This window comes from Pteropus vampyrus, unplaced genomic scaffold, assembly GCF_000151845.1.
Source record: "Pteropus vampyrus isolate Shadow unplaced genomic scaffold, Pvam_2.0 Scaffold262, whole genome shotgun sequence".
Classification (NCBI taxonomy): domain Eukaryota; kingdom Metazoa; phylum Chordata; class Mammalia; order Chiroptera; family Pteropodidae; genus Pteropus; species Pteropus vampyrus.
Window position 1 is genome coordinate 2,395,744 of NW_011889043.1, and position 23,866 is coordinate 2,419,609.

Sequence of the window (23,866 nt, forward strand, 5' to 3'; positions counted from 1 at the left end):
GTAGGGCTGGAAAAGGTTGACATTATGCTACAAAAGTCTTTGTAATTAAGATTTCATTACTTCAGAAATGGTAATGATTCATATAAAAGTTGGACCGATGCCCATTTTTAAAGACTTTAATATTCTAATGCTAGAATATGAATTTGATAAGCAAATATATTATACATGTGTATAATGTATGTTATAGTGAAAAGAATATTTTAAAGACATGTACAGCTAGCAAAATTTTATGAACTATTTTTACCAGTAGTTTGCATTTAAATAATATAATGAATTATCTATAAGAAGTAGGCATTTAGTGAATACTAATTTAGAAAATACATTTGTTGAGTACTTGCTGTGCAAACCAGGCACTTGCCCACAAGGTATTTCTAGTCTTGTGGGGAGACCACAGAAAACAAGTGATTAAACACAATTTATTAAGTGTTAAGGAGAAGAAGTTGTTCTTTTTTTTCTCATGCTTGAGCCTTGACTCATAGAAGAAACCCAGGAAGATAATCTGCCCTCTCTCTCTATGAGAGAGAATGTTGGGAAAAGAATCCCTGTCACACATTTCTTCCTCAGCCTACCACTATCCTTACCAACTGTTGATTTTCAAGGGAGGAATCATATTATTGATATAGATAATCATTGCGTCCTATTTTACTAATAAGCTAGATCACATGTAAGTCAAGGTCAAGACTGGTATAAGGTTCTTCTTTTCATTGCCTGCTACTACATGGTAAGTCCATAGGGTCAGGTCCTTTCTTAGAACCACAGCCATTTCTCTCCCTTCTCCACAGATACATTGAAGGTTTAGATCCCATGATTTATATCAGCTCAGCTTAACAGAAGCCTTGCATTTGGAGTTAGCAGGCACTCTATTATATATCTATTGCTATATCTATTTCTACTTGTCTGTTGTTTCTTGTGCACATATTTCCTTCGTACCCCAAAGAGATGAGGGGCATAGGATACAATAGTTACATAGGGAAAGGGAATCCAGAATGGGAGAAGGGTCAAGAGAACTTCACAGAGACAGTGAATTATAGTTGTAGTGATTAAGAGCATGTACTTTGAAGTCAGAGTTTGTTTCAGTAATAGCTATGTGACAATTGGGCAACTTCCTGAATCCCTTTAAGCTTCACTCTCCTCTTCTGTAAAGTGGTTATAATGAACTGCCTATCTCACAGGGCTCATATGAAGATTAAATAGATGATTCATGCAAAGAATTTGATATCCAGCATGTGATAAGTATTCAGAAAATGTTAGCTGTAATTTGTCAGTTGATAATAAAGACTGAGGTGCTGACCAACATTAAGATATTATAATTGTGGACTTAATTTATCTTTCCTATTCCTGTCATCATTATAATTGATAAAAAATAAAGCTACGTTTCTGCACATTCTTTTTATATTTTCTAATTTTATTTTTTAAAGTGAAAGTCCCTGCTGTCCAGCCCAAAAGACATAACAAGTGTTTTTGTGAAGACTGCAAAACTGTTGATTCGCCTTCTCTTTCACACCAAGATGACACAAGAGAAAGCCTTCCTGTGGTGAGTGAAGTTGAAATCCTTTGTTCTTTATCCTAGAAAATGCCATTCTTTGGGCCAGCCAGACTTTAGTTATTGGTAGCGCTCTTTCCATTTTAAGGACGTGCAAGTTGAAAATGTTTTCTGTCATAAGAAAATATAGCAAAATTGAACAGAATGAGCCAAGAAAGTATGTTATACTGGTTAACTCTCAATTATCTGCATTGATTAAGAATTATAGATTAGCCGCTGTCTTTTACAACTAGGTTTGGTTCTTTGGCTACTTCTTGTTCCACAGATACTGCCTCTGTCACAGGTGTCTTCACTTACCCACTTCCTAAAAGTATCTAGGATATATACTAGGTAAAAAAGACCATGAAACCCAGACAGAGAAAAGAAAAGCAATCTGGTTTATCCAAACTGGATCCCACATAGTTTATAGTGATAATGTTTGCCATACGAGAAGCCCCTCATTTAAAAATATATTTTTGCAAAAATAACATAGTAGTTGCTCAATAAAATACATATTAATTGGTAAGATGTATATCTTTAGATAGATAAGATGTATATCTTTAGTTTGATAAAAACAGAAAGTATACTAGATACTTCTTAAGCAAAGTAGCATCCTCAATGAAATATTATTTTGAATAGGAGTATATATATTGATTAGACTTCTCTTAATATACTTTCTGTTAGTCAGTGTGGAGGAGGGAAAATGTCATTTATTGAACCTAAATTATGATTAGTCATTCTAATTTATATCTTAAATATTTTAAGTGGTATTCAAGCTAAATTGCATTTGCCTCAGGACTTTGAAAATATTTTGTATTGTTTTCTGGTATCTGTTGTAATAGATGAAAAGTCCACTGTCGATTTAATTGTCATTTCCTTGTAGATAATTTGTCTTTTAATCTTGCAGTATTTTAAATTTTTCTTTTAGTCTTTTATGTTCTACAGTTTCACTAGATTGTATCTAAATGTGGATGTGTTTTTATTAATTACTCAGGACTAGACATCCTCCTTTGATATGAAGGTACTTTTCTAATTTGTATTCTGGAAATTCTCAGCTTTTAATACCTTGAATGTTGCCTCTCCTCATTCTCAGTAATCTCCTTTTTTGGAACTTCTGTTTATGTCCGTTAGACCCATCTCCATATCTCCTAAAATGTTTTTCATATTTTCCATCTCTTTAACTCTCCATATGATATTCTGGATGATTTCCTTTGATCTCTGTTCCAATTCATTATTTCCTCAAATATTTCTAGTCTATTTAACCTATACATTGAGGCTTTAATTTTAATGACTATGATTTTTATTTCTAGAAATTCTGTTTCCTTCTCCAATTTTTGTTTAAAAAGAAAACAAAAAGACTTTTCTGCTCTTATCTTACAATACTGATAGCATTAAAAAAATTTTTTATCCAAATTTTTTTAAAGAGATTTTAGACTCGACCCTTATTCGTGATAACATGATTCTTCGTGTGGTTTGTAATTTTTTATTGTAATCTCATTTTAATAATGGTTGTTTACTGTAGGAATTTTGGTGTGCGTAGGCTTTGTGTTTAACATTTGCGTCTAGTGGGGCCCTAGAGGTTTGTCCGTGGTACACCACTTTTTGTGCTAATTTCTCCGTTTAAGTTCACACTAAACCACACATTGTATAAATTTAGTTCTCATATACATGTATGACAAAGGCTTGGATCTCTACTTTTCTACCTAAAGCCCTGGGTAGGTGACAAGTAGAGTTTTTTTAATTCTTATTTAACCTAAAGAGCACCCACTCTAGGCCACTAGCTTTATTCAGGGACTTCACTCTTACCCCTCCTCATGTGGGCCTTAAAAACCTAGCCCTCGATATCTGTGTTTGTTCCAAATCCCCTATGGGCCACTGCTAGCTTCATTTCTGGAACCAGGAAATTTCCTTCTCATTTTCATTCTTAGCTATGTGTGTGGGTGTGTTTAAAGCTTATTTTGTCCAGCGTTTCTATGTATTTGCCGTAGACTGGGGTCCTATATCAGCTGAGCCCACTATATTGACCATAAGTATTTTAAGGTATATTTTCATGTAAAGATTAGAACATTGTGGAAAAACTGCTCTATTATTATTGACTATATGGATATTTGCTTCAGGAATAACGTATATCATTTTAGATGCCAAACCACAGAGAAAATGTAATGGAGATATAGGAGTCTAAAGAAAACCAACTTTACAAAAAAGAAAAAGAAAAACTCAGAAGAAATATGAGGACTTTAAAGTCATTAAGGGTTTGTCTTTTGTAAATGTAAAATTGTTTCAGAGTTTTGGAAGTTTCAAACCAAATTGGAGTAAGAGGTGACTCTGGCCACATACAAATGAGATGATTTTAGTTTGGTGCCGCCTTCAGATCACAACATGTAGCTTCCTTCTCTATCACCATATAAAATGCATACAGAAGCAGTAATGATAATAATAGTTGGGATTCACTGAGTACTTATCATATGGCAAGCTCTCCTCTAAGCACTTTATGTTAACTCATTTAGTCCTCATAATAATCCTTCTAGGTAGGTTCTGTTATTACCTTTCTAATTACAGATGAGAAAGCTAATGTAAAAGGTTAAGTAACTTAATCCAAAATTACATTTCTATTAAGTAACAATGCTAGAATTAAATTCCAGGCAATCTGGCTCTAAAGCCTGTGCTCTTCACCACTGCTCTGTATTGTACAAAACTGTGAAAGAGGTGTCAGAATCAAAGATGATTCTGCCATAGTAAAAAAAGCAAATCTGGAATAAAATTATAGAGAAGTTTTATAGTAAGCAGAATATAAACTGTCTAAAGCTGCTTGTTCCAAAGACATGTCCTAGGTTTGGATCTTTTTAAAAGATAAACAAGAATAATGAAGGACTAAAAAGAGGGGTCTTGGAGGAGAAGTTATGCTGGACTCTCTACAGTGGAGTGTGGAGCTGGTGTGGAGTGAAGGATATAGCCCATGGTGGCTGAGACTATGTGTATCCACAATATAAGGCAAAACAGAAAGCATCAATTGTTTTCTTTATCCTCATGTATAGGTAGAGGCTTAGCCTGGGCACAAATTCAGACCTTTAGTTTGCTTTCATAAGCATAGTTATTCTTTGTAAAAAAGAAATATATCTCATTGTTTGTTTTACATATTTATATTTTACAGTTTTGATTTATTTTGTAAATGATGGCAGTGAGATTGCTTTTCCACATAATTGGATAATTTTCTTAACCAGTCCATAGATAATTTTCCATATCCTTGTGGGCACCAAAGTAAAATTTCAGAGCAACATACTTCAGAAGGCTTTGAGGACCTACACATTTTAAAAATTAATGTGTATCGAGAATATATTAAAGGATAGATAATTTGAGCCGATCCATCAGTTTCATCTATTGAGCAACAACTATATATCCAACAGTGTGGAAACCATATACAAATGTAAAAACCATGCTCCTGCCTACGAGATCTCATTATCTTGATGGAGAAATATAATTTATGAGATATATATATTAATTCTGAAATCTGTAGCACTGAAATTCTTAAGTAATTCTGAGAAAGGATAAATTAGTACGAATTAGGTTAGTCAGAGGCTAACTATATAAAACCCATTTATGAGATGGGTTTTATATAACAATAAGCAATATTTATTGAGTTCTTACTTTGTGCTGGCATTGTCCTAAGCATTTTTACATGTGTTACTCATTCAGGCAAGGAGAGGAGCGTAACTTCCTGGAGTCACCCAGCTAGAAAGACTTGGAGCCAGAATTTATACCCAGTCACTCTGGTTTGAGAGTTCACTCTGTGATTCCATGTCATAAGAAAGAGAGGGTTCTGGGCAGAGTAAATTGAAGGTGTTCCAGGCAGGAAGATTAGTACTGACAAGGGTATAAAGACATAGTCTCAAATCTCCTTTGTGAGTTTTTGAGTAGTGGTTTATATTTCTAATATTATGTGTGAGATTTTCATAGAGGGCAGTGATAGTCATAAAGCCTTAAAGTGAACTCGTTGCATATGTTATCTTCAAATTTTTTGTGCTGAGTTGTTTTTTTTCCTCCTACACCTATAATTTTAACAGAAGTCAATGAAAAATTATTCTTTATGTGGTTGCTACTCTTACATTCTGTTTTCCAGGAATAGATATGCTTCAAAAATCAAGATATATTTAAGTTTACTTTTTTCCTTGAATATGCAGCATTTATACAGTTAGGGTTAAACAAAGCATGAGTACATTTTGAACATAATACATATCAGAGAGAAAATCTACCTTCTTGTAATGAAGCTTTGAGTATTCTTACTTGATAGCATCAGACCATCAGTGCCATTCTACAAGATATAGAAGAAAAACAAGAAAATTTATTGGAGTTTGAAATAAGAACCCCTGAAGATGCAGGTAAATATGGACTCATTCTTATGGACTCATAGTAAGTTTGATTATTTCTGACATCCAAGGTCATTGCTATCTCACTTTTTTAAGGTGTGTGTTTATTTCAAAGCTCACAGTGGCTGAAAATGTGGTCTTTTTTATGTGAGAGTAAAGTGACAGGAACGATCATCAGAAGTCAATGATGCAAACCAGTAGTTGATATAATAGCTGATGGTGATACTTCTAGAATCAAGGTATAGCATGAGTAATTTGAGGGACACTCAGAACCATCATCAGAGATAAGCCACTCCTGGTGATATGTTTAGATAAAAATGGGATAAAAAGCATAAGATAGTGATTAAAGATAAGATTGTGTTAATTCTTGGCTCTTCAGCTTCACCCAGCTATGACAGCTCTTAAAAACAGATCTGTGGTGGTGACAGAAGCAGAGATACCTTCCAAAGGAGCAGATATGTCTTACTGAATAGATGTCTTCCTGTTTACAAAACACTAGTGATTCAAAATAGTAAATTAGACTGATATCAGACCTAATAAATCTTAATTTCTCAAAACTTCAGTGAATGTTTGTAAACCTTTGATAGCTCACAGCTATGTTTTCTTGTGATTTACAAGGTAGAAAGCAGCTCCTGATAGATGCAGATCTGAATTAAAAGTAGTTAGCTAAAAATAAAGTACTTCATCAATCTTTTGTGTAGCAGGATACAACTGTTAGTTCATCTCTATCCTAACTCAAGTTGTATAGCCTTTTTAAAAAATTATTTCCTTTTAAATTATACCCATTCTACTTTTCATCCTAGCCTAACGCATGGTACAAGTTGTATTTCGAGGAAAATAAGTTGTATTTCGAGGAAAATAATAAAGTAATTTATACCCCCCAAAATATATATTTTATTTAGTATTTCTAATATCTAATGAATCTAAGATTAATTTTCCAAGTTTATAATTTTTTTCATTATACAAGGCATATAGTTACACCTCCAAAAATAATAAAGAAGAAGAAATATGCTAAAATTACCTACTGTCGCTCCACAGTATTTTGATGTATTTGTTTCCTTTTTTCCCCCTAAGAACATAGTTATAGTTATACCTCAGTAAAGTTGTTAAAAATATAGTTTGGTCATGCTAGATATGCTATTTTTACGTTCTTTTTTCCCGAAGTCATCATCCTTAGCGGTTCTACAGTATCCTGTTCAGTAAATGTTCCGTGGTTTATTACTTAATTTTTAATGTTGTTGAGCATTTAGATTTCTTCTAATTTTTTGTGACTATGCTACAACACAGCTTTTTTCTGGATTTACAATTATCTCCTTAGGTAAGATTGACAGAGTGGAATTATTATTGGGTCAAAAGTATATAACATTTAAAAAATCTATTGATTCATATTGATAAATTGATTGTCTAAAGAATTACATACAAATTTGCACTTCCACTAACACAGATTAGTGTTTGTTGTTCTTTACACTGTTAATAGCTCAGCATTTTCATTTAAAAGAATTTTACTAGTTTAATAACAAAACGTACCTCATATTTCCTTTGCCTTATTGACTATTAATGGTATTTTTTTCACTAGTTTTATTTCCTGCTTTGTGAATTGACTGTTCCTTTTTGTCTGTTAAAAAATTGGAGTCATTTTATGTAATCATATTGTTGACCCCTTTTCTACCATAACTGCTGCAAATACTTTTTTCAGCCACTTAAATGTCTTTTTATTTGTAACATATGTTAGTTTGTTCTTAAATACATAAATTTTCAAAATTCTGTATAGTAAAATGTGTTTTTTTCTTTGCCATTTCTTTTAATATTTCGAAGATTAGAAACTTTTTTTCCTTCCCAGTCTGTGTAATTTAATTTTCTTCTATTATAACCAGTATGCAAATTGACTAATCATGATCCCTTTATTTTTGTTTCACTGCCCCTTTAAAGGAGGAGAGATAGCAAGGGGCCTAGAGTTCTTGGCTAGTGACTAAGTACCGACTGATTGGCTCCATCACTCTTTGACAGAGGTTTAAAACTAAGTCTCTTCAGAGCAGGCTCTTCTGAGGCTCTTCTGAAACTTCTACATGGGTGGCTCCTATGATGTGGCAGTGTACATTTTTTCCCCTCTGGCCTTCTCAGTCTCATCTCAGCTTCTATTTTTTCTGGTGGTCCATACTACATACACTCTTGCCCTCAGGTAGAAGCCCTCATCAGCAGGATCTCAGGGCAGGCTCCACACCAACTCTTCAGAATCCTGGCACCTTGTACTTTTAGTAGGGAGCACAGTTAATTCCCAGCACAGCAGCAACTTTCTCTTTGCTCTGCTGTGGGAGCTCCTTGCTCTTCAGGGTCTTAATCTCTAAATGTTCAAAGAGAAAGCCAGATATGAGTCCGTTATCACTTTGATTGAGAGTTATTATGCTCTCAACAATCCTTTGAAAAACTGCCCCCATAGGGAGGGAGAAGCCCCCTCACTTCTCACTTTTGCTTTTGAGTATGGAGATTCCCACTCAGTGAAGCAACAGCTCTCTAAAGAAATATCTTTACAAATTCACCACTTCCATATTCTGAAATCTTCTATATCTTTCATCTAGCTGAGGGGTTCAAGAATAATAAATCCCATTTTGTACATTTCCTTTTGTAAATTTTTATTAAAGATGTCTTGCATTCACTTTCATATCAGATGTATTTAGTGCCTTAACTGAACTGAGGCAGAAAAATGTGAACGTTTTGTTATTTTTTTCTAAGCATTTTAATTTTGTCATTCATCTAAAAATCTCTTTTCTACATATGGTATTAGATAAGGATAGAATAGTTTCCCCTCATAGGTTTTTCCTGCATTTGCCTACTCTTATTTGTTGAATAATTACTCTTATCCTCATTGTTTTATAATGCCTTATTATCATATATTAAAATCTTACACATATTAGGACAATTTCTAGGTTCTTTCTAAAATACCATTGATTAATTCAAATTCAGCGTTGTCTCTTTGATAAATAAGTACACAGTATCAAGATACATGTAAGATATCTTTATATCCTTTCTTGTAGAAATAAACTTTTAGGTTACTATGATAGTGTTATTTTTACCAGTGGTTTAAAATTCATTTGGAAAATCCAATGTGACAGGATATGTACATGATGTAACTACTTTCTACTAAATAGTATCAAATCTGCCAAACAAATTTATATCTAAATTCTTAATAATCATACTAGTTTCCCACTTGTTAGCACTTGTGTTACATTATGAAACTAATTCTTAGCCATAGTATTAGGGTGACAAAACTCCTCTGGGAACCCTGATTCTTTACTTATGAAATCATTTGTCTGATTTGCAAAGGGAGGTTATGGAACAAATTCCAACTCTGAACTCCCTGTTCTTTCCTACCACTAATTTTCTCTAGTTAAATTATATAGAAAATACGCATTGGTCTAAAAAATTAAGCAAAAACTTAAACAAAGCCAAAAGTGAAATGAATAGTAAGTAGCTTAAAAGAAATCAAATTTATTCATCTAAGCTTTTCAGTTTCCTACTTGGAAATCTGTATTTGGATATAATCGACATTTATGTGTAAGTCCTGTGGATTGTAGGGGAGTGCACAATGCCTTTACTTAAGAGGCAGTGGAAGAAAGTAGGAAATATCTAAGTAATTATTATAAAAGTTACTTTATATAGATCTAAGTGTTAAGTGTGAAGACAAGAACTGATAGCATGGTTCTTATTCTTAAATATATATAATATGTAGTTATATATAGTACAAATATGTAGAATAATACATGAAATAAATATATTAATATTTTTTACACACACAAATACCTACACTGCTACCAAACTATTAACAGCTATCTCTTTCATGGAGTAAAATAGAGATGAAGCAGGGGAAGGAGTAGGATACTTTTACTTTTCTTCTGTGTAAACATTCATATTGTTTGAAAAAAATTTTACAAGGATAATGTATTTTTTGTATTTAAAAAAAGCTAAATGATTTTAACAGATAAAATATTTATCTTCTTATTTATCTTCTTTATTCCCTTATTTTACACATAAGGAAGCTGACCATAGAGGTCATATGACTTGTTTGGGTTCACAGAGCTTAGTCAGTGGACGAGACAGCAGAATTAAAACTCAGGCTGGCCTGCTCTTTCTTGGCACAGTGTTTTTACACTTCAGGGTACTTCTATAGGGTGACATAATTCAGTAAGCCTTGATTTATATATTTGGGTCATTGATATTGGGGAAGAGGGCAGGGGAATGATCATCGCTTTTTAAAATTAACGGTAAGGCTGAGTTCTTTGTGATGAAATTTAACATTTGCTAGCTCTCAGTTAACCAACTTTTTACTTTATTACCATGTTTCTAGAACAATACATCGAAAAGATGTTAGAGATAAAAGAGGTTATGGATAATGTGCTTGCCAAGCAAAAGGCTGTAAGGGACGATCTGGCTAAAAAATACAGGTGAGTGAAAAAATAGGAGTGCTTTAGAGTTTTCGCAATTTACCCATTTTAAGTTACAGTAGTAAGGCCTAGAATTTCTTAAGAATACAAATATTTCTTAGTACCAAAAAATGACTTTATGAGGTCATCTAATCTATGACCTGCATACGGAATCGTACTTCCCAGAAAGATATTTTTCATCTTTATTACCTGAAATATTCAGAAAACAACATTTTAGTGCCTTAAAAAGTTGTCTGCAGCCAAGAATTTTATAAAAGCCTTTCTGGTCATGAATCCCAAACCTAAGTTTTTTTCCTTTGTAAACTCAAATTTTTTACATTAAAAAATTTTCTTTTTGCTATCATAAAAGTCCTTCTGAGCAGTTCGTGGTTTTGTGTTCCTCTAAATTCTCAGGATTCTTAAGGAATTTTATCCTGATTATATTGGTTATATACCTCTTCACATCCTTTTTTGAGAAAGATGCTATATATTTTTTTTCTTATTTAGGAAATATTTTTTTATTAGTTTTCATAGACTTAGCTACATATACCCCCTATTGTTTTTTTTTCTTGGAATGAGAACTTTTAAAATCTATTCTCTTAGCAACTTTCAAATGTATAATACAGTATTATTAACTATTGCCACCATACTGTGCATTACATCCCCATGACTTATTTATTTTATATCTGAATGTTTGTCCCTTTTGACCAACTTCACCCATTTTGCCCACTACTCACTTCTGGCAACCACCAATCTGGTCTCTATTATATTTATGAATTTGGGGTATATGTGTGTATGTGTGTGTATATAGATTCCACATATAAGAGATCATAGAATGTCTTTCTTTGTCTGACTTATTTCACTTAGCCTAATACCCTCAAGGTCCATCCATGTTGCCACATTTGGCAGGATTTCCTTCTTTTTATGGCTGAATAATATTCCACTCTGTGTGTATGTGTGTGTGTGTATCATATTCTCTTTATCCATTCATCCATTATCCTCATGTCTTAGCTATTGTGCATAATGCTGCAATGAATGCAGATATCTTTTCGATCCTATTCTTTATTCACATGTAATCTTTCTGATTTTTTTTATATTTTTGTCTTATGATTTAACATATATTACATACTCAAATTTTTTCTGAGCTTATTTAAAAATCAGATTTTTATTTTTTTATATAAATCTATATCCTGAGTTTGCTTTTCTTTCTAGTGAATAAGTACCATAAATTCCTTTCTATTTCTTGTTTTTCCTGACAGTGTAAAGCATGTGAGCTTGTAGGACCTACAGATTGGTAATTGGCTACAGGATATTTTCTAGGGGACTTTGGAGACGCCTAGCTTCAGTTTTTCTTTATATCTTATGATTAACAAGATACCTAGAATTTTGAAAGTTCCTGATTAGTTAGTGTTTCAAGTGTAAATCTTTATTAATATTGCAATGAGGCATAAAATCTTGTAAACTAATGAGCACTTTTGTTTTTCTGTATGAATTCTTTGTTTCACAGTTTTTAATGTAATATTGTTACCTTCTTTTTTTTCTATGTAGCTTCTTGCATTTTATGCTACCAGCTGTTTACTAATCCAATTTCTTCTTGCTGCTTCTTCCACCTATATCCATTACTTAACACCCAGTCTACTTCAAGTTCACGACCAACAACTCTAAACCATGATAGGAGAAACAGACATCACTTTTATCACTTTTCTTAAAACAGCTGCTCTAACAGGGTGGTCCCTAATAGTCCCTGACACCATTTCAAGGAGTTTGTGAAGTCAAAACTATTTTTCTAATAATACTAAGATGTTATTTGCCCTTTTTGCTCTCATTCACTCGAGTGTACAGTGGAATTTTCTTGAGGCCACTTTTCTTAATGTGTGATATCATCACTCTAATAGCTAAAGGAATGTATGCTTGTGTGTTCTTGTGTTTTAAAATTTTCTTTTTTCATTTTCTAAAACAGCAAATATTGATAGATATAACCCATATAAACAAAAGCTCTTTGGGGTTCCTCAGTAAATTTTAAAAGTATAAAAAAGTTCTGAGACCAAAAAGTTTTGAACTACAGGAAACAGGGTGTTTAATATCCTGAAGGTGCCAGTGAAATAGGTGGGTATAACCAAAAGGCAGAAGTGTGGATGAGTCATTTCCTCTCACTTAGTCCTCAAGCCCCTGAGAGATGTGGTTTTGGGGGAGCACACAGGATAATGCTTGTCTGGGTAGTCCCTTTGGACTTGAAAATGCCTCAGTACAGGTTCAAAGTACAATTACAGTAATTACTTGATGAACTGACATTTCTCAGATCTAGCTCAGGTATAATTACTCACAAAACAATCTCACTCCTCCATAGCTAATTAGAACTTGAGTAGAACTTGAGTAGAACTTACTCTCAATATTTACACTTTAAGCAAATAAACAAACTCCAAACTTAATGAAAAGTGTTCCTCCTAGGCCATCAATTGCTACCTTCCAACTACAAGACTAGTAGATATTGAGATAGACAACCCGAATTTTGTTTCTCTTTTAGGGCTGACTGACAGCTGATAATGATATGAATAAAAATGTGGATAACCACTCTGTCACCTCCTTAAAAAGGCAAACACTTACCTTATGAGTCCGTTTCTTCAAAAGGGAAATACATTGCAAAGACAAGCTCTTGTGTACTTCAAGCTGATCAAATTTAAATTGAGATAAAGTACCTTTAAAATATAAATGACTGCTAAAAAACATTTTCTGCTATGTTTGTATTTTTTGTCTCTTTTTTTTTCTTTCTCTAGGGTGTCCATAGAATCATTTAAGCATGGTGTCCTGAGAGAACAACTTGCTAACTTGGCCACAAGACAGAAGAGCCTTTTAGTAGCGGCAAAAAAACAGAAAAAAATAAGCCAGAAAATTCAAAACTATAAGAATGTTACATCTTTATCTGGTCTTAGTTTGAAGAAGCTGCCATTCAGCTCCCAGATCTCTAGTGAAAAGGACAGCCAAGAGTTTACCAGTCTAGAAAATTCAGTGCAGCCCCAGTCAAGTTCACTTTCTCCTGCTAGCCGTGTTTGTGGAAACATACAGGAAACACAGTTGTCTCGGGAAAGGTGGAACAACAGCCAAAATACCAACACTTGTCTAAATTTAAAGACAGCAAGAAGGGAAGAATTTTCTGGAAATGAGCTGAATTCTAAACAAAATGTCAGTGACTGTAACTTGGATGAGTTACCAAAATCCCGATCTTCAGATGGCACTAAGAAGATTAAATTACCATCCCAACCTGTTGCTTTTATTGCTCAAGCAGAATGTTCACAAAAAGAAAATGATCTTACAGAAACAATAGCCAACGGATATGAATCCTGTAGTCCTTCAGCACTAACTGGCACATTAAATATTTCAGAAACCACAAGTACACCTGCCCAAAATGATGCCCAGACATCAGCTGTTGTTTGTGGTCAGGCATTTTCCAACTGTGATCCAAAAAGAGGAAACAGGAAAACCGCTTCCCAGCAACCACCTAGGAGGGCATCAGAAACCCTGACCCATCAAGGGATTGATGACTTAGGCTGTGATACTGGGCATCAGATGAAACCATATCTTAAAAAATCAGCTTTTGCTGCTCCACATGCAAATGACAGCCAGAGCACCTCTTCCCCTGGGTCTGGCTGTCCACATATTACAAAAAAGCCTTCAAACCAGAGCACAGCTTTGAAAAAGAAATGTATGCAGATAAAGGATCTGATAGTACTAGGAAGAATTAACCCAGGAAATATTTTGGAATTCAAAACACAGGTACCTATTTTTTTCTCTAAAACTATGTAGCTTCCCCCAATAAGAGATAAGTATAAATTCATCTTACATAGAAGCTCAATTTGGTTTTTTGTTTTTGTTTTTTCCTGAATTAATACCTGGTAATTCAGTTTTTAATTCAATTTCCAGGGCTTTCTCATTCTAATCTACCACAATTTTTAATTCATAGGTTAGTCTCTTCATCTCCACCTGGATTTCTTTACTGGAAATCAGGCACCCTGTTTGGCCTGAAAAGTGGTCTTTTGGCAGTAAAAGTTGAGGGAAGTGATCTGGATTGCATAATCCAGTACCATTTCGTATCTATTCATGAGTTAGTTCCTTTCTTGTTTTCTCTCTTAAGTCTGTGGAGTCAATTTGAATTACCATCAGATTTTGTCTCATCGTTTGAATGTTTCCTTTTATTTTAAATTTGGTAATATGGTAAAAATGTGAGACAGTAAATTGGAGTTGTTTCTCAAGGCATTTCATAGCCATCCTTACTAATTGATCTTTTTTCCTATGGTCCTTTTCTGCTGCCTGGAAAACATCAGGATTGTAGGCAACATTGATGATTGTGTAAACATCTGATGTCTCAGACATTTCTAGTCTGCCAGCACTTAGAGGTCCTAAATGAATGGTTGATTAGGAGGCTGGAATCCTTTTCCACCGACATAGGTTGATAAAAAGTATTTTTTCTTTTGGTTTCAAAATTCTGGTTTGCAGACAGATCTGTGGTTCTGGGGCAGCACAGAGCTGTTTCTTTTCTTTTAGCTGCTGTCGAATGAACTTCTCATAACTCTCAGGGTGACTTTGAGACAGGTCATCTAGGACATTCCAGAATTGAGTAACTCGCATGAGTGGACCTTTTGAGGATGATTTCATGATCGAGGTGAACAGGCCTCTTGGTTCCTTCAAAGTTCAATTTGTTTTTAGAAACAAAAAGTGACTTAGAGTTTGGGTAAATCTGACTCAATTAAAATAATATCTCATATGCATAAAATTAGAGGAGGAAAAAAAGTTCTGCTAGAAATGCCAGCAAGAGAGGCTTCCTCTACCCTTTCCCCCATTCACTTTTTGAAAGAGGAATCAGAGTGGCAAAGATTGCAGCGTCCAGGATGCTTCCTTGCCTATGAACCGATCCGACAGATACTGACTCAGGCTAACTGGAACTTAATCTGAATGACCCCTGTTTCCAACCCTTTCTGTTTCTGGATAATAAGGCTTTTCCTAGTTAATAAGGTTTATTTATAAGTTAGTAGCAAAAATCAATTTTCAACTCCAAACAATAATTTAAAGATCCCTTGATGTTCCCGTTTGCTTCCCTGTCAACCAATTTATTGCTAAGTAATACCTACCTCAGAATTAGCCAAGGCAAATCAAATTTTATTTGGTAAAATTAGTTAAATTAACTCATATTTTGAAAGTTGTGGTTACTTCTTCTCTGGATCAGCTATAATAAAATTTTAATGTAATTTTCATATTTCAGCTATTTTTTCTTTAACAGCTTTATTGAGATGTAATTGAATCTAGTACACTACACATATTTAAAGTAAAGTTTGACAAGTTTTGACACATGTATACACCTTTGAAACCATGACCGCAGATAAGATAATGAACATATCCATCACCCCAAAAAATTTCTTCGTGTTCTTTTATACACCTCCTTCATCCCCTCCCTTTCCATGCTCTTTGGACAATTATTCATCTACATTCTGTCTCTATTCATTTATTTACATTTCTAAGAATTCTGTATAAGTGGAATTACACCATATGTATTTAGTTTTGACTAGTTTCTTTCTCTGAGCATAATTTTTTAAGATTCATCCTTGTTGTAATATGTATCAATTGTTTATTCTTTTTGTTGCTGAGTAATAGTCCATGTATATGCTACAGAATGTTTATCAGAATGTTTATCAGAATGTAGTATGTATATGCTACAGAATGTTTATCAGTTCATCTGTAGTTGACATTTAGGTTGTTTCCAGTTGTTGGCCATTGCAAACAAGTTTTGGTATGACATACATAGGCTTTCATTTTTCTTGGGAAATACTTAGCAGTGGAATGAATGGCTGGATTACATATGGTAAGTGTATATTTAACGTTTAAAGAAACTGCCAAAGTTGTTTGTAACCTTTTTACATTCCCACCAGAGTTAAAGTTCCTCAACATCCTTACTTAGTCAACACTTAATACGATTGGTCTTTTAATTTTAGCCATGCTAACATGTGGTGTAGATGTATGTATGTATGTAGTATATAAATATATACAGTAGTTCATCACTGTGGTTTTAATTTGCATTTAATAATGATTAATTATATTCAGCTTCTTTTCATGTACTTTTTACATCCATATTTATTCTTTGGTGAAGTGTCTATTCAAATCTTTTATTTTTTTATTGGTTGCCTTTTTTATTATTGAGTTTTCAGAATTTTAAATAATACATTTTGGGTATAAGTCTTTAATCAAGCATATACTTTGCAGATGTTTTCTTCTGGTCTGTGGCTTGTGACTTGTTTTTTTTATTCTCTCAATATTGCCTTATAAAGAACAGAGTTTAAATTTTGATGTCCAATTTATCAATGTGTTCTTTCATTGGTTATGTTCTTGGTATTATATCTAAGAATAATTTAACCCAAGATTACAAAGATGTTTTTGGAATTCTAAATTCTTATAGTTTTCTAGAATTCTTATAGTTTTAGGTTTACATTTAGAGTATGATTCATGTTTAATTAATTTTGATATATGTTACAGAGTAGGATCCCCATTTATAGTTTTGAATTTGGATATTCGGTTTTCCCAGCAGCATATGTTGAAAAAAGTATTCTCTATTGAATTGCCTTTGCACCTTTGTAGAAAATCAGTTGTCCATATATGTGCCTATTTCCAGACTCCCTATTCTGTTTCATTGATCTTTTATCTGTCTTTTCATCACTACTGTCTTGATTATTGTAGCTGAATAAGTCTTGAAATCAGATAGTGTTAGTCCTCCAGTTATGCTCTCCTTTTTCAAAAATATTTTGGCTATTCCAGATCACTTGCAATCCTATGTAATTTTAGAATGAATTTGTGAATTTTTAAAAGGCTGCAGTTATTTTTATTGGTATTGAGTTGAATATATAGATTAATTTGGGAAGAAATGACATCTCAGCAATATTGAGTTGTCCAATCCACGAACATGGTAGAGCTCTCCATTTATTTAGGTCTTTTTAAATTTTTCTCAGCAGTGTTGGAGTCAGTACACGGGTCTTTCACAGCTTTTATCAGGTTTATTCCAAAGTATTTTATATTTTTGATAGTATTGTATGTAATATTGCTTTTTTTTGTTGTTTTTTATGAACACATTGGTTAACGAAATCCAGTAAGTTTCAGGTGTACAATTTAACAATAAAGCATATATATATTGCATTGTGTGTTCACCTCCCATAGTTAGATTTCTTTCTGTCACCACATATTTGACCCCTTTTACCCTATACCCCCCCGCCCCTCTATCCCCCAATATTGTTTTTTAAATGCCAACTTTTGGTTACGTATTGCTAATATGTAGGAATACAATTGATTTTTATATATTAAGATCTTATCCTATAACCTTGCTATACTGACTTTTAAATTTTGGGTGATTCCATTGGATTTTACTATACAGATGATAATGAATAAAGGCAGTTTTACTTCTCTCTTTCCAGTATGAAAATTATTTCTTTTGTTGACAGACTGCACTGGCCAAAACCTCCGGTACAATGTTAAAATAAAATGGCGAGATCAGACTTCCATTTTTTTTCCTAAGATAAGACTATTTTTCTTAGGGAGAAAAAAAATCAGTCTTTCACCATTAAGTATGATATTGTAGGTTTTTCAAAGATGCTCTTTAGCAGGCTGAGGAAGTTCTCTTCTCTTCCTAGTTTCATGAGTGTATTTATCATTAAAAGGTGTTGGACTTTGTCAAATGTTCTTTCTGCATCAATAGGATAATCATTTGATTTTTGGGTTTTATTCTGTTGATCTGATATATAACATTAATTGATTTGGAGGTGTTAAACCAACCTTGCATTCTTTTGAGAGTGGATAAATTCCACTTGGTCATAGTATATAATTCTTTTTATATGTTGCTGGATTCAGTTTTCTAGTATTTTGTTGAGGATGTTTGTACCCATATTCATTAAAGATACCGATCAGTAGTTTTCTCGTGTTCTCTTTGTCTGGTTTTGGAATCAGGGTAATACTAGTCTCATAGAATGAGTTCAAAAGTGTTTTCTATTTTGGAAGGAGAGTTTGTGAATAAGAATTAAGTCTTCTTTAAGTGTGATAGTAATCAGCAGTGAAGCCATCTGTACCTGGGTTTTTTCTTTGTGGGTAGGGTTTTTTTATTATTATTAGCTCAATCTCTGCTTATTATGGGTTTTTTAAGATTGTCTATTTCTTCTTGAATCAGTTTTGATAGTTTGTATCTTTCTAGGAATTCATCCATTTTATCTAATTTACCTAATTTATTGGCATAAAGTTATTGATAGTTTCTTTTAAAGCCCTTTTTATTTCTGTAAGGTCAATAGTAATGTCGCCATTTTCATTTCCGAGTTTAGTAATTTGAGTCTTCTTATTTGCTTTTTTGGTCAGTCTAGAAGGTTTGTTAATTTTGTTAATATTTTTAAAGAACCAACTTTTGATTTTGTTGATGTTCTTATAGTTTTTCTATTGTCTGTTTTATTTATTTTCACTCTAACATTTATTATTTCCTTTCTAGTGCTTCTTTTGTGTTTAGTTCGCTCTTCTTTTTTCCAGTCTTCAGTGTAAGGTTAGGTTATTGATTTGAGATCTTTCTTTTTTAATATAGTCATTTACAGCTATAAATTTTTCTCTATTCACTGCTTTTGCTCCATCTCATAAGATTTAGTCTGTTGTGTCTTCATTTTCATTCATCTCAGTATTTTCTAATTTGCCTTTTGATTACTTCGTTAACCCATCAGTTATTTAGGAGTGTGTTGTTTGAGTTTCACCTAATTGCGAGTGTCCCATTTTTCTCCATTATTAATTTCTAATTTTATTCCATTGCAGTTAGAGCCTACTTTGTACTATTTCAGTCCTTTTAAAGTTTTTTGAGATTTATTTTGTGACTTAGCTTATACATGGCCTATCCTGGAGAATGTTCCATGTGCACTTGAGAAGAATATATATTCTCCTATTGTTTGAAGAAATTCTCTATAGGTGCTTGTTAGGTCTAGTTGGTTTATAGTGTTACTCAAGTTTTCTGATTTCTCATAGATCTTCTGCCTATTTGGACTACACATTATTAAAATGGGGTTTTGAAGTCTCTGACTATTATTGTGGAATTGTCTGTTTCACCCTTTATTTTTATTTTTATTGTATCCAAGACCTTGCGAAATTTACTTTTTTGGGTGCTGGATAGTTTTGCATTCTTATAAATATTTTGGAGATTTATTCTAGGATACAGTTAAGTTGCTTGGACCCAGTTTGATCCTTTTGTGTCTTGCTTTTAAGATTTATTGGGCAGGATTAGAGCAGTGTTTAATGTAGGGCTAATTATTTCCCCCTACTGACTGAAGCAAGAGTCTTCTGTGTACCCTACCAGTGCCTCATAAGTGTTGAGGTTTTTCTAGTTTTGCTGTTGGGTACAGGTACTATTTCCGACCTTTGAGAATGCCAACTGCCATTAACCTCTAATCCTTTCAGGTGGTTCTTTTCCTAGACTTCGGTAATTTCCTCACACACATAACCAATCACAATTCAGCTGAATAATTAAAGAAGACTATCTGAAGATCTGCAGAATTCTCTCTCATTGTATTTCTCTGTTCAGTACTCTTTCCTGCAAACTCTAGCTATCTTGCCTCTCTAAACTCTGCTCTGTCTCTTCAACTCAGAAGGTCCACAGGTTTAGCCTAGATTCCCTCTCCCTGTACCATGACCTGGAAACTCTGAAGGCAGTGAGCTGGGACAATTATAGGGCTTACCTCATTAATTTCTCACTTCTTAGGGATGACTGTACTTGTTGCCTGATGTTTGGTATATTGCAAACCATCGTTTCAAATATTTTGTCCATTTTTTGGTTGTGTAAGGTATTAGGGTAAATCTTGCCCTGTTATTTCATGGCCAGAAGCAGAAGTTCACATATTTCATCTGTTTTTTAATATTAATCTTTATTTTATTTTTTCCTTCAGGAGGCTACCCACAAAGCCAGTGTTTTATTGAGTGGTAAAATTAAGGTAGAAAATGGTCAGATTTATCAAAATCCAGTCACCTGGCTCAAAGATCTTCTAGGAGGTGATAGTTATGTGACCTGGAATTACGCTTGGAGTAAGGTGGGTCATTAAGTTTATCTTTAACTTCAAATGGAAAGGTACATTTTTTAAAATGATAAAACTACATCTGAAAGTTTTCTAAGTTTTTGTCCTCATGTGTCCCTTCTGCAACATGCTACATGCTTTCTCCCACAACTCCTGTTTGCCAGAAATCCCTCGGGCAAGGTTGCATTGCTGACTGAGCCTCTCTTTTCTTGTTCTTCACTTAGAAATTTGAATGCCCCCAATTTTCCTGACCTCAAGTGATTTCAAATCTTAGTGACTCCACCTAGAAAATTTGAGACCACTGGCGTATTAAAATTTAGTTAATTTGTTATCAGTATTCTTACAAAATCTTCCCCTAAAGACAGAAGGAATGAGCAAGGAGCCTAAGACTCACAGAAGTTATGGTGCACCTTTATGTTTGAGCATAGTTTTATCTATAAATTGCAAGTCCCCCAAAAAGAAATATTTCTTTTCATTCAGACTTCCCAGACTTAGTAGCCTCCTCCTTAGTTCTGTCTTCTGCCTTATAAGCCCAGGTTAACCACCAGTTTAAAGACTATTAATGACTGACACACCCTTGAGGTCCAGTGATCAGCCACCTCTAGATATCTGTGGCACCACTGAAGGCAACAGTCTTTCAGTGATTCACCCAGAAAAATGTGAATAATTGAACAGCCACCATTACTGTTTCACAGAATCGCAGACACCGCCAGCCTTCACTAGCTGTTGCAGGAAGCTTCAGCACGCCACTGATAGAAGGCGCCGTTTCCTCTCTTCTTTTTTTGTTCAACTCTGCTCGGCCCACCCTTCCTCCGAGCTCCTACTTTTTGATTGCGTCCCTAAATCCTGCATTCTGGTCTCCTAGACCTTTGTGGCAAGTGCTTCCAAAACTGTTTCAGTTCCTTCACTTCTGTCAGCACATTTTGGATTTTCTCTGCTTTCTAGTCTGTCTCTCTCTTTTTTTTTCCTATGGAAGTTTTTCCCCCCCACCCCCCACAATCCCTGGAGTCAACAGCTTATCTGCTTTTAACTCACCCTGCCCAATCCTTTACATGGATTTATAAATCACAGTTGCATGTTAGTGTAACTTTGATTTATAAATTTGCATTTAACCCATGGAAATTCCTTTTTTATTACAGTTTCTTAAGTTTATGACAGGTTAGATTATTTTGCTGGAACTGACTCTATACTTACAACATAAATAAGGTACTTTTGAGTTTGACATGCCTCTGCTTCAGTGTGCCTAGAGTTGACTCAGGTCTCCCACCCTTTTTCTCTACTGGAACTGCTGCATTTCCTGCTTTTGAATAGTTGGCTGTGACATCATTTGGCTCTTACTCTGTACTTGTGCCTCATTTGCATTATCACATTGCCTCTGGTCTTTTCTCATCACCATGTCAATTAAAGTTATATTGTTTAACACCTATGTGATAGTGAGGCCAAATGCAATGTGGGAAGTACAATTAGGGCAATTCTGGGATATAAGATATTCATACATATTATCTGAAAAGGATTAGATTTTTAAAAATTATCCCCAAAACAGAAACAGTGTTTAAAATTACTATAGGCTGTGTATGTACTCTTATTAAATACTCCAGGCTGAGAAACACTACCCCAATGAGTTTCTTTACAATATTTAAAAGCCTCTTTTAAAGTTTACTACAGAAACTGCCTCTACCTCCTCTTGTCTTGGGGTAACTCCTGAATTCACAGTCACTTCATCATGAAAGGAGCTTTTTTTACATTGGCAAATGTAAACATTTCTACTGACTAGTTCTAAGAATGTTAGTGTGGCTATGGAGCCAGGAGTGGTTGGTTGTCAGGCAAGAAATGCCAGAAAACTGGGTCTTGCCCTGCATCAGACAGAATGACAGGGCCACTAGACACAGAGATGACTCATACTTCCTACCCAAGCAGCTGGGCTTTTAGCAAGGAAATCCTGATGCTACGGCATCACTATTTGTTCTCACTGCCACAGTCTCCTAGCTATTAGGCATCATCCTGAGGTGACAGAGAGATCTCTGGGTAGGAGACAGGAGATTAAGCTTGTTCCAGATTCCACCCTCGATAAATTATATGATGAGGGCAATGGTTTTCCATCCTGGCTACATGTTAAAATCACTTGGGAAGCCTTTAAACACTACCAATGCCTGGTGGACCCCAGCCCCATAGGTTCTGATTTAGATTTGCATCTAATGAAATTTAGTCGAGGAATCAGAATTTGAGTCATAGGCAGATGGGACGACTGTTTGCCTACGTGCTTTAGCCAACTGGAGCATGAGCACTATTATGAAATGGACAGTTTCCAGAATTGACCTAGTGCCTGTTCATTTAGAGATCTATTCATTACTATCCTTGTTCAATAAATTATTCCTGCCATGTGGAAAATAGATTTTTAACTCAGTGGATTTTCTTAAAGCTTTGTTATGTTCTTTGTATGTCTGGATTACCCCAGTAGTATGCTTAAGATCTCCAAAGCTACTAAGGTACAATTTTACTACCTTATGTTACCCAGCACTAACTGATAAAAATGTACTCTGAGATATAGGTAAAAACATACCGAGCCTGCACATTGATGAGCGCTTAAGGTGTATTGGATATCGTCAAAGTATAACGTGAACAAAATTTTATTGTTTTCTAATTGATAGTTATTTGGAGAACTGACAGATGACATTCAGGGGCCTTGTCTCTCTTTCTTCCCTGGCACGTGAGGAGGGGTTAGCACACTGAGTAGGCCAGAGCTGTTTCATTTACATCCAGTCTTTGTTTGGGATTGAGCTCAAAGGGTGCCTAACCCTTCCAGATCCCCTTGGCCTTCCTTGCTCTGTTCAATAACAAGCATTTATTGAGCACTTAGGATGTGCTAGGCAGTATGCCAAATGCTTTTCCTCTGTTAACTCTTTTAATCCTCACAACTTAATAAGATGGAGGTACTTTCTTTACAAATGCACAAACTGAGACTCAGAATTTAAGAATCTTGCTTAAGAGCTGAGATTTCAGAGTTTTTTTCCAGTATTATCAGGCACTATGTGAAGCGCTGGAGTATAAAAATGAATATGACACAGACGCTGGCCTCAAGGAGCTTATATTTTAATGGAAACAGATACATTAACACATAATTTCATTTAAATATATCAAGTGCCTTGACAGAAATATGAACACAAAAGTTATGGGAGCCTAGACAAGGAGGGTCATTACTTGAACTTAAATGTTCTATGAAGGCTTCCGGGAGGAAAGGATATTCAAACTGAGACATGATGGTTTAGCTACAGTGCACTTAGCTTCTGGGGGTGTATTATCAGACTGCCCTAGAACTGAGTGGAGAACCCAAGGACACTCAGGCCTAGAACATTTCTGGCAGATGTTTGCCAGTCTGCCTCAGTCCAGCCCATTCATGTGTAGATATTTCTAAGCTCTAATCTTTTGAGCTGACAAATAATAGCTATGTTCACAAACAAACCAAAACAAAAAACTTGGATATATAGACCCAAAATGTTATTA

General features: G+C 34.4%; 1 protein-coding gene and 1 pseudogene across 1 annotated transcript in view; one reads left to right on the plus strand and one right to left on the minus strand.

Annotated features, from left to right (window-relative positions):
* The window catches only part of ANKRD31 (ankyrin repeat domain 31), a 110,064-nt gene that overhangs the window by 77,814 nt on the left and 8,384 nt on the right, over positions 1-23,866 (plus strand). The window contains exons 19-23 of the mRNA XM_023520411.1: positions 1,370-1,534; positions 5,811-5,898; positions 10,229-10,325; positions 13,079-14,075; positions 20,240-20,380. Coding sequence (XP_023376179.1) covers positions 1,370-1,534; positions 5,811-5,898; positions 10,229-10,325; positions 13,079-14,075; positions 20,240-20,380 — 1,488 coding nt within the window. The remainder of the gene's footprint in view (positions 1-1,369; positions 1,535-5,810; positions 5,899-10,228; positions 10,326-13,078; positions 14,076-20,239; positions 20,381-23,866) is intronic.
* Positions 14,151-14,954, minus strand: LOC105302187 (annotated as a pseudogene).